This window comes from Coffea eugenioides, chromosome 8 (assembly GCF_003713205.1).
Source record: "Coffea eugenioides isolate CCC68of chromosome 8, Ceug_1.0, whole genome shotgun sequence".
NCBI classification, from domain to species: domain Eukaryota; kingdom Viridiplantae; phylum Streptophyta; class Magnoliopsida; order Gentianales; family Rubiaceae; genus Coffea; species Coffea eugenioides.
In genome coordinates, this window is record NC_040042.1 from 22,999,771 (window position 1) to 23,010,855 (window position 11,085).

At 36.6% G+C, this 11,085-nt stretch overlaps 2 protein-coding genes across 3 annotated transcripts; one reads left to right on the forward strand and one right to left on the reverse strand.

Annotated features, from left to right (window-relative positions):
• Positions 1–287: 287 nt before the first annotated feature.
• Positions 288–1,314, forward strand: LOC113781129 (putative peptidyl-tRNA hydrolase PTRHD1). 2 transcript variants are annotated; one of them, XM_027326983.1, is made up of 2 exons: positions 288–687; positions 1,066–1,314. In XM_027326983.1, exons 1-2 carry the CDS (start codon positions 298–300, stop codon positions 1,246–1,248), a joined length of 573 nt encoding a protein of 190 aa, XP_027182784.1. In that variant the 5' UTR covers positions 288–297; the 3' UTR covers positions 1,249–1,314. The 2 variants fall into 2 exon arrangements, with proteins under 2 accessions (XP_027182784.1, XP_027182785.1); XM_027326984.1 differs by having other exon boundaries at positions 288–655; positions 1,066–1,150.
• Positions 1,315–8,291: 6,977 nt separating this feature from the next.
• On the reverse strand, positions 8,292–10,408 carry LOC113781504 (probable WRKY transcription factor 17). Its single transcript, XM_027327451.1, has 3 exons — positions 9,621–10,408; positions 8,861–8,986; positions 8,292–8,738 (listed from the first exon to the last, which is right to left on the reverse strand). Exons 1-3 carry the CDS (start codon positions 10,349–10,351, stop codon positions 8,528–8,530), a joined length of 1,068 nt encoding a protein of 355 aa, XP_027183252.1. The 5' UTR covers positions 10,352–10,408; the 3' UTR covers positions 8,292–8,527.
• Between the last annotated feature and the right edge of the window lie 677 nt (positions 10,409–11,085).

An 11,085-nucleotide genomic window follows, 5' to 3' on the forward strand; every position in this document is an offset into this window, starting at 1 on the left:
TATGTATAAAAATAAAGTAATTTGTATTTGAGAGTGTTGGGTTATTTTTGAGAATTTTATAAGGTCTAAGAAGTTTAATAGATATATAAGCTAAAATTTTGATTTAAAAATTAGTTCAAACCCATTAATTTAAACAAATTTTGTCACATTTTAAAATTAGTTCAAACCATGAGATAGCAGAATATAAGTTTTGAAACTTCGGGGAGCTTTTTTATAGGTTTGCTTAACTGCAGGGCATTCCTGTATTTTAACCAAAAATAATTGTTCATTGGCTGCTGGAGTTTTTAGCTTACAAGTATGGCTTCTATACTAACTCCTCGATGTTTCTCACACAGACTCTCTCCTTCTTTTCCCCGCTTCCATCTTCCGCCATCATCCCATCCTTCTCGGCGCAGTCCGTCTCTCATCAGAATGGAGGCATCCTCCAACGGTGCTTCTGATGCCAAGGAGACCGCCGCTCCGGCTGACCCAAGCAGTGACTCCACCAACGCCGCCGCCAGCAATTCAGAGTCGGAAGACCCTTTGATTCAGTACGTGGTTCTCCGGAGGGACTTAATTGACACTTGGCCTTTAGGTAGCGTGGTTACACAGGGATGCCATGCCTCCGTCGCCGCCATTTGGTCCTTCAAAGACGACCCTCATACTCTCAACTACTGTAACTCCTCTAATCTCCACGCTATGCGCAAGGCTAGTGGCTTCCTCTTTTATTTTATTTGAATATTAATCTTTTTTTTTCTGGAAATTATTGGAGCGGGTTTTTCGTTTAATTAGCCGAATTCGTATAGTATTGCTGAGCAAAGAGCATCTAAGATCTCATATTGTTAGGGGAATCTACCAAAATTGCACTATTCTGAGCTAGAATGTGGTAGAGTCTGGTTCGACTCAGTGTGGTTGAAGTAGGCCTGTTACCTTTTCTTGATAGGTGATGTGAAGTATGATTGTTTAGAAAATTAGAATGCAACATAAAGAATACTAATGGTGGCATTCCTCTGTTGAATAGTCCGCTCATAGGCAAGGCAAAGATATGTAAATCCCTTTTTTGTCTGCTCTATTATTTGGATGCAGGTTACTCTTGAAGTGAAGGGTGAAGCGCAGATTGTAAATTTGTCGGAGAAATTAAATTCTAGTGGTATTGATCATAAGCTGTGGATTGAACAACCTGAGAATATTCCAACTTGTTTTGCTACAAAGCCATATCCTAAATCTATTGTATCGTCATTTTTCAAAAAGGTGAAGCTGTGTAAGTGATGATATTCTGGTGCCACTTGGATGATTCTTAATGCAAATGAATCTTTTGCCTTTCGTGTGGGTTATCCTATGGATTAACCTGATGTGCTCTATCTGCGTATACTGTTATTTTAGTTGATGAATATTTAATGCCAATGTTTGCACTGCTGATATACTTTTCCAAAGAACTACTTTTACATCATCTGGCCTACAATGGATTATTTGTTTTTATTACGTGATTGATATTTAACTTGAATTTTTGTTGGTTATTGGTGACAGCAGTTTCTGTTAACGATTGTCTAGTCTTTCAAATCTAGTGCTGAAGAACTTTTCACTCTCTAGAAATTCCACTTGCTTAGGAGTTCTTATGCTTGAGGTTGTTTTGCTCTGCATCAATTTAGCCGTTAAGTTTTATTCATGTGTCTACCATATTAATCTGTCCCTTGATCTTCTTTTATTCTCAATCAAAGTTGACATAGGTCCTAAAGAGTCCAATTATCTTTAATTTTGTAACTAAGCTGTAGTGCTACAAACAAATGCAACAAGAATTGTTTTGGAATTTGCTTCCCAAAATATAACCTTTGTACGTTGTGAACAAACATCATCCACACAACTATGTATTTGTGTTGTGTTGAAATTTCAGTTGTATGAACTCTTTGAACACGTCAATGGTTTTTTTTTTAATTTTTTTATTTTTAAACACACCAATGTTATTAGAACAGATTATCTGTCTCAACTTTCAACCATTATGTGAAAGTATGCTTCGCATGGCATGTGCTGCACATTTGTTCTATGGCATAACAAACTTTTGTTAGGTGATGGTGCTTCCATTTGTAAAGAGGTTCTTGAAGTTTTGACATTTTCGATTCATTTCCGCATATGTATTCTCTCAATGGGAGTGGGAGGGACAAACATAAAAAAATTAACATTAGTCTTTTTAATTGACTATTCATACTGCTCAGATATTTGGTTGTTTTTATGCTACTTTAGGTGTGTTCAAGTAGTTTTTGATAAATCGACTGCCCGTGGATCACATCTCTTCTTTTTGTTATGTATCATGTTGAACACAGAATCTTTTAAGATCTAATTTTCAACTGAAAACATATCTAAAGGGTATTTCTAGATCACCAGTACTCAGATACATTTTGTTTGTGTTTTGGTGTAATTAATAGTTGTGATAGAGCACAAACAAATAGATGCACTGGAAAATGATTGTTTAGGTTGTGATCAATATCTGGTTTTTAGGAGGTCTTCGGTGGTTTATTCCTTTATTTGGCAAATCTTGATATGAGAAATAGCCATGTGAAAATAATTCCAAACTCCTGAAAAAATTTTCATGTAAGATTTATACTTTTGCTACTTAGCTCATAGCTGTCTTATGAATAACATACTCATTGGAAAAGGAAGACAACTTATAAGATTGGACTATCAAAAATCAGGAAATTAAGATGGATGGGAGCTTGTAGCATAGTTTTTCATGATGATTGTGGAAGTCATATTCATTGAAAGAGTTTTGTTGGTGGCTGAGAAATAGCAGTATGACTTATGCTGAACTATTGAATGCTAGAAAATTTAACCTTTAGCCTGGAAGATGGAGATTATGAATTTTATAAATAGTCTGCTTGACCAGCATACGGCACTAACTTTTTGAGGAAATGCTAAATACATTTTAGTTTTACATTGGATGTTGCTGGTCACTTCCTCAATTAGAATTTTTCATGCGGCATCTAATTTTTGTGAAGAAGGTATAATAGCAAATGTGGGACACAGTTTAGATTTTGTTCTGCTTTTCCTAGATAATATTTCTGCATTGACAGAAAACTTTAAGTAGATAGGATAGGATGTTAGAGGTTTGCTTACTGACCATCCTCTTGACCTGCCCTGTGCCCCCCTCTCAGGCATACCTATCCAAATAAAAGGAAGAAAGTGCCTTACATGGACATAAACACTATAAATTATTGTACCTTTTGCACTGTTCACAAACATTGAATAGGCCTTGAAATTCATGCCTTCAATGAGGCTGAGACGCAATTAAAAGCAAAATGCAAATAGAAACAGAGCACAATCAATAGAAATAGTTATTGTTAGGAATAGCAGCCAGCCAGATTAAATCTGGAACTTACGGGTATTTGAACTTATTAAAGTCCGATTAAGGCGACTGATGGAGAATTTGTTAGGGTTTGGTATTTCATGGAGGTTACCAGCGGGTAACCCGATAGGAGTTGGTAAGAAAACCCCAAATACCCACTACTTGATGTGTGGGTGAAATTGTTATATGATATAATTTAGTTAACAAAAATCTAAATGTTGAAATTTTCCTTAAATCAATTTGAAACTTTCAAAATTTTATCAATTGTAAACCGTTATTGGCTTCCAATGCTTGAAAGCTCAAAACTTACACATTTGGCTTTCTAGTAAATTAGTTTAACATCATTAATTTAAAGGCTTTCTTGGATATTGAAATCTATAAATAAGACTCTATATATTGTCTAGCATAATAGTACTGAGACTCTTGATTGACACCCACTTAAGCAAAAACTTTTGCATTTGGTTGAGTTTTCATTGGATTGATGGTTAACAAATAACCCATGGGTACCCGAAGCAATGTGGCTCTGGGTTTGGTATATACATTGTTTTTTTTTGAAACACTTGACTGGTACAGGCTTGATAAACACGTCAAAATCGGTCAGGTAATGGGTTTGGTATGGTCAATTTAGATGGGTACCCTACTCGTTGCCATATCTGGTTGTAGTCATAGCTACTTCATGAATTAACTGATAACAGAATTTATCTTGTTCTGTGAAGACATTATTCCGCTGCACTTATCCACTGTGCTATCATATAACCCATATCCAATCTTATGTTGTTTCATTTCCTATTTGTTGAAATTTGTGAGCATCTGGTTGAGTTCCCTTTGCTTTATTTTCAACTCCATGCTTTTATGTCAATATGTAGAGAAAACCATATTTTGCGGAATGAAAAGTGTAATCTTGCAGTATGTAAGTTCATTCTGCAACGATTAACTGAACTTTATTTGATCAACATGAAAGATTTCCTGTTCTAAATTGCTAGTTTTGATGAAATTATGGGCTTCCTTAATCCAATTGCTTCAGAGAAAATGTTTTATTTTTTTTTTAATGAATTTTAAGTACTACATACAAGTTGGCTGCTTTCTAAGCAGCTCCTCCAAACTAGGTCCAATGGAATTATTAGATGCATGACCACATTTATTTACTGCAATTGTTTATTAGTGTACTGGATTTACTCCAGAGTACATGCAGCCTTTCTTTTGCTTCCTTAACAGTAGAACTGCTTGAACAATATGCCTTTCTTATTGCTTGTGTGCCTTTCCTTCCATTTCGGATTTGATTATTAGATCGATGTATTCTCTTTCGAGTACCCAACGAAACCAAATGAGACCCCTCAAAAGGATCTTTTTCAAAATCCAGTGCAGGACTAAGTTCCCATATTGGAACATGGAATTTGTGAAGACAAGTTGTCTGTTTTTAATGTTAAACCAAATGAATTATTAGCAAAATGTTGAAGGAAAACTGGATGTGTATAAAGTCTGTTTTTTTTCCTGGGTTGAATTGGAAACTTGTATGGGCATGGAATGAGATACTCTTGCTGATAATGAGAGGTTAAATGAACTTAACATTCCCATGACATGAAACTTCGTAAACAGAGAAGGATACAATTGGATCATGAGTCTCACAAGTTCATTTTAGTCCAATTGAAAATAGCCAATTTTTTTACACTAAAACCCTTTCGCTTACACCATGTCTAAATTCATCTACATCATTCTTCTACTTATTTACAGCTCAAGGCAAGCTGGTTTGAACTGGAACTTGCGAGGCCCCTAATCAGTAACGGATCATGGGCCTCACAAGTTCATTTTGAGGGCAAAATAGCCAATTTCTTTTTACAACGCAATTGTACTTGTCTACACCATGCCTAAATTCATTTATACCATTCTTCTACTTATTTACATCTCAGGGCAAGTTGGTTTGAATTGGAACTTGTGACTTGTGAGGCCTATCTTTTACATTTGAACTGGAACACGTCTAACCGGTTTACTTCGAAGTTTTGTTTGTAAAAATTTGATAATCACAATTAGTATGGAAGTTTCAAATTACTCGGTAATGGAAACGATTTTTGACGAAAGCCTATTGCATGTATGGTTTGACAAATTCTAGGAATATGTGATCTCCCTTGGTCTCTTTCATTCTTGCGTGTTCTTCAAAATGACCTGCAAAGTGCATGGATCATGTCTGATATTCGATTGATCTCTCTGTCATTCTAGTATGTTCTTCATATGGCCCCCAAAGTGCATGGATGATGGCTGATAATTGATTCATTTGGGAATCAAAAAAAGAAATTTTCAACATTTCCAACAGCTGACGAGCTTGTCTCATTTTGATTTCTAGAGATGAACTTATCAACTGTTCATGCTGTTGTTTCAATTCAAAAGATGAACAAAGCGTTTTAGTTCCTATGTTTAGATGATCAGCACATACTGTTATCCATCATATCAACGGAATTACCATGACTGGCAATGTTTAGTTGCATTTTCAAACTTTTTAACTCCTTCACCATTGTTCCTAGTCAATTGCCTTGACAGTGTCTCGTGTGGGCATGCAACTTTGCTTGTGCTGAGTGGCGGGTTTGGTTCAGAGAACAGGTCGAGGTTGTAAGCTCTTTTTACGGGAGAGGAGGGTTTGGATGTCGGTTTGGAGGATTTCAGGATTGGATGACGGGGCTGTTGAGATATGCAAAAGGGAGTAGATTTCATGTTGCTACTGGAAGGAAAGGGATGGTGGCGGCATTGGAAAAACTTATATCTAAATTAGGGTGCATTTCATTTTAGGGTAGAGCCATATGATTTCGACCAAGTTATTTAGTATGCAATTATGCCGGATTTTAAAGTTGTTAGACAACGCAAAATATCGAATGCTGAATGGTCAAATTCGGCATTCATCAAAATCAAGTACCTTTTTTTTTTTTGGGAAGGAAATCAAATACCTTTTTTTTTAAAAAAGTTTGGCATTTCGAAAATTTAGCACCAAAGATAATTTGAACTCCTTGCGCGACGCTATGTTGGGTTTTCGTCGAATGATGAATTTGAACATTTCGGCACCCAATAAAAGATCCCTTAAATTTAGAAAGCTCTTTCCCCTGCTATTTTCAATTTATTTTTGCTTTCCTCATTCCTTTTCATTTTATTATTTCTTCTTCTTCTTTTTCACTCGCAGTCTTGACTCTTCCTTTGTTTCCTCACCACTACCAAATGCCCAGAGTACAAGAAGATGATAAATATAAAATTCGTTCAAATTATCCATTACAATAGAACATGACTCCAAATTTAAAATGTCCCAAGTTAAACTAGAGATGCTAAGCCACGTTATAAGTTTTCATTTGGCTAAAAGAAATCGAGGATTGAACAGATTATAAGCTCATCGTTGCTTTTGCTGACATGAAATAATAAATCAAGAGAAATATGGCATTAATTGCCACATGAGCCACCCCACACAGCATCGATCCATAAGGTTGCTACTTTAGGTTTGATATTTTGTGTTTGTCCTCGACATAAATTTCTGATCTTTGTAATTATTTTGAGCTGATCATGAAAAAGTTGACAGTTGAAAAGAACATGTTCCTTTTTGAAAAGCTGCACTTGAAATATGCCCCGCAAAATCAATCTTTTTCCAGCTCAAGATAAGTCAAAAGCTAAAGAAAAAAAAAATAAAAAGGCCAACAATATGTTGAAACTTATCTTATAATTTATAGAAGAAAAAAAAACCAGTTTTAGATCACTTTCACATGTTGCACTGCTAAGTTGACGTTCTGATTTCGAGCTCATTAATATGTTGTTCCAATCACAATACCTAAACTCCACAAGAAAAAGAAGTGCAGCAATTATTTTTAACCATCAAGATATAGGAAGGAGTCTTTCACAGTTTCATTTTCCTATACTTTCTCATAATCTTGATGTCAATAAGAGATACACATCTTCAATACTCATTCAATCCATATAGTTGCCTGTCGAAGGAACTTTGTATTCTTTTTCTTAATTGTATATGCATTATGATCCACTTCCGTGGGTCTTTCGACAAGAAAGGTGTATAAGAATAATTCCATTACATGCTTTGTAAATTCGTACTACAGTCATGATGCACTGCGTTACTTATTTGAGTGGGATTTATAGGAGCACTTTCAGGGTGAGAAAGGATGAGTTGGTGGGAAGAGGTCATCTATGACTATGGCGGAGAAGGAAAGATGGAACGCAAAAGGAGTTAAAGAAGCGGGAAAAAAAAATCAAAAACTGAAAAGAAACAATGGGAGAAAAAATTGGAAAAAAGACAATTTTTGGATTTTAGGGGACTGTTAGAAGAATTATGAAGGATAAAGTGCCTATTATCGATGAAATTCAACTTTTAAGTCTAACTGTACATGTATTAAAGATCGCTTTTAAACTCTAATAAAAAAGTAAACTAAAAAACTTTCGATTCATATATTCAACCAATTCCAATTCCATCCATTCAACTTCAATTCAAGGATTTGAAGTAAATTTATTCACTTTAATACTAAAAACTTGAATAAAATTGAAGTATTTGTTTTAAAAAATAAAAAAATTAGTAAATTCTAATTAAACTTTTCAATTTTTATTAATTCAGTCAATTTCTTTCTAAATAGTCATCGAACCGGATCGAAAACAAGACCGGTCCGCCATTTGACCGGTCAGTCTGGTTGAATTTTCAAAACTTTTTTTAAAGCAGACTGAGTTAGTCGTTGGTCATACTAGAGACGAGCCTTTCCAGATAAATTTTATTCTTTAGTGCAGCAACTGTTGCAATTTTAATTATCCAGTGTACTCCAGCTAATTTTGTTCCTTAATCTCTCTGTTAGTCACATGTCATTACACGACATTGTTGACTTTCCCATGTATTCTTTGCAGTTTGCGCAGAACAAGAATCAAACGATCTGATTCTCTGGATTACAGGAATTTCAACCCATGCTTTTTCCACGACCCTTCTGGTTCACTAAACAAAAAGACAAAATAAAAGTTTGACAAAAGAATATTGAAATTGAAATAGATCATAAGCAAACTTTTAAAACATTAGTCAAAATTAGACCAAGCCTTTCAGACCTCTTTTCTCTCCTATCATGTACATTAATGTCCCACCATCCCAAACCTACCCTACTTATAACTTCCTCTTTGGCTAAAACACCCCTCAACTACCCGGAAGTTACAAAAAGATCCCTCCTAACTTTCCCTTTCTCTTTTTGCTTTATTAGTTCTTTAATCTCTCTGTTCTTTATATCCAGTTGACTCGAATACCACTAAAGTGCCGCCACTTCCAGCACTAGTGGTACTATTCTCCTGCATCGCGCCTTGCGTATGACGATGCTCCCCTTCATAAGTCACAACCAGCATCGTTGGATCATCAGTCGCCCTCTCCACATGCTTTCTTGCTGGGCATCCTCTCACAGTACTACACTTGTAATAACCCCTGAGAAATGAATCAAAAAAACTTAATCAGATCTAGCCAAAAAACTAAAAAGATTTAAAAAAAATCAAATTCATCAATGTTAGAAAGTCCGACAGCCCAGGATGATTATGCATGATAATTACCGTGGGAAGGGAGAGCCCTTGATCGGCTTCTGACCGTACTTTCTCCACGAGTACTCGTCAGGTGGAATATCGGCGATTTTTGAACTAATCGCCGGGACTCTGACAATCGTCTTAACCCTGGATTTCCTGTATCCGAAAATTAAGAAAAAATCAGTAATCGTGCGTCCCTAACAAGTATCATATGCTAACATGCACCAAATGGAGACACAAGAATTTCATTATCGTGCGCCGTTTAATGAGTACGAATACTATTGTACGCCGAGGAACTTAGTGGATGCGGTCAATCACGATGGGAGTTACGTCTAAAATACGGCAGCTATGACTGGCTGGACCTATCAAGGAACGTCACCATCACGCGCTTTTATTAAGTCAATAAATCAACAGTTCTCTAATTTTTTAAAATTTTCTTTTTTCCCTTGCTAGAAAAATACACCAAAAAAGGAATAGGTCAACAATATTTTTTTTTTTCAAGAAACATGTACAGATTTTCTTCTTTCCATATCTAGTTGCCAAGATTCCAGTTTTTCCTTACTTTTAATTTTTTCCAATTTACTTTTGCCTATAAAATGTCGTTTTTTTTTTCCTTTTGACCGCCAAAAAAAGGTACAAAATTTTTAGATTCTAGTTAAAAGAAAAGAAAATTATATATTAAAAAAATCAAATTATTCCTAACATGCGCCGGTGAGAAGGAACTTACTAACGTCCACCTTCTAAAGCAAACAGATTTATTGAAGAAATAGAGGAGGCATCATAGGTGTACCTTTTCTTGCAATGACATCTGCCGGAACCGGAGGTCTTGCCGGAGGCGCTGTCGGAGTGGCGATCATGTTCACGGCACCTTTTGCCAGCGATAGGCGGCTTTCCGGCAGAAAGTGCTGGAGCAGGAGCTAAGAACATGGACGAAGAACCTTGTTTACCGTTCGACACGCTTCCCTCGCCGGTGATGGACGACATGAACGAGGAGGAGTTCACTGACGTCGACATCGGCGGCGATATGCTAAAACTGTCCTTAGCAACCACCTCACAGTTCGTCACTTTCGGGTCCACTTGATTCGAAATCGGAGCCACCAAGTTTGGCTTGGTAAAATCAAGAGTCAACATCTGCTGTGGCTGAAAAGTCAACCCCAGAGATGGAACCCCCGCCGGCGCCGGTTCCGGTGCTAGAACCGGAGCCGGAGAGAGATTCAAGTCCTGGCAAGGATGAAACTGAGAGGAAGTAGAAGTAGAAGGCACCGGAGAGGACTGAAAACCCAAATTCTGCGGTTTATTAACCGGTCCACGCCTGAACCGGGCGTGACCAGTCCGATTCAGACTTGACATGGCTCTATTAAACTTGGAGACGGTAGAGTCGGCCAGCTCTCTGCAGTCCATTTGTTGCTGATGTGAAACAAGTCGGATCAATTGCTCCATGGATTTTATCCCGGCCGACGCTGCTTCTTGCAGAGCAACTTGTTCGTTAATTTTTGAAATTCCTATAAAATCTAAAGCCATTTCTCAAAAATTTCTTTACACCCAAAAAAATGAAAAAAGATTAATTTGAAGGCATAGCAGAAATGAAGTGGAAGGAGGAGGAGGAGGGGGAATATATGGGAGATTAGGGTGACCGGATGACCGGGTATCAGTCAAAGTAACACTAGTTTGAATATGTATCGGTGGTGTATAGTGGCCTTTATTTTTCTTTCCTTCTTTCCTTTTTTCTGGTGGTATTGTTTTATTAAGTGGGGACCAAGTTAAGATGATTAGTAGGATTTCAATATCTCGCCAGAGGAGAAAATTGAATTCAAGCCGTGTCGAGGATTTGGTAGGAAAAGGACAAGTTATGGATCGGGTTGTGTAGTTGTGTGGAATTGGATCATTAGGGGATGGTTTTGTATATATTGTTGTGATTTTGGTGGTCTGGGCGACAGGCATTAATAGTTGTTTTGTGGTTCACGGTTGGTTGGGGATTCTGGCCGTGATTATGGAAATCAGAAACCTGACTTTGCCGTGGCATGGTTAGCATGTGTTGTTTGGTCGTGGGATACTTGGTTTTAGTTTAGGGATAATATCATACACCTCTCTTGAGATTTCTCCGAATATAACTTAGCGTCCCTAAGATTTTGAAAATAATCACTTATCTTCCCTAATAATTACAAAAAAACTATATTAATCGTTATTTAATACATAATTCACATATCAAATAAATAAAGATCAAAAAATTAAAGAAAAAGAAACAAAAGTCACTT

Bases quoted from the DNA above. Each gene is read 5' to 3' on its own strand.
- LOC113781129 (XM_027326983.1), top strand. From the start codon at position 298: ATGGCTTCTATACTAACTCCTCGATGTTTCTCACACAGACTCTCTCCT. The intron at 688-1,065 runs GCTAGTGGCTTC...ATTTGGATGCAG, and splicing joins ATCTCCACGCTATGCGCAAG to GTTACTCTTGAAGTGAAGGG.
- LOC113781504 (XM_027327451.1), bottom strand. From the start codon at position 10,351: ATGGCTTTAGATTTTATAGGAATTTCAAAAATTAACGAACAAGTTGCT. The intron at 8,987-9,620 runs GTACACCTATGA...TTTCGGATACAG, and splicing joins AGATGTCATTGCAAGAAAAG to GAAATCCAGGGTTAAGACGA. The intron at 8,739-8,860 runs GTAATTATCATG...TTCATTTCTCAG, and splicing joins AAGGGCTCTCCCTTCCCACG to GGGTTATTACAAGTGTAGTA.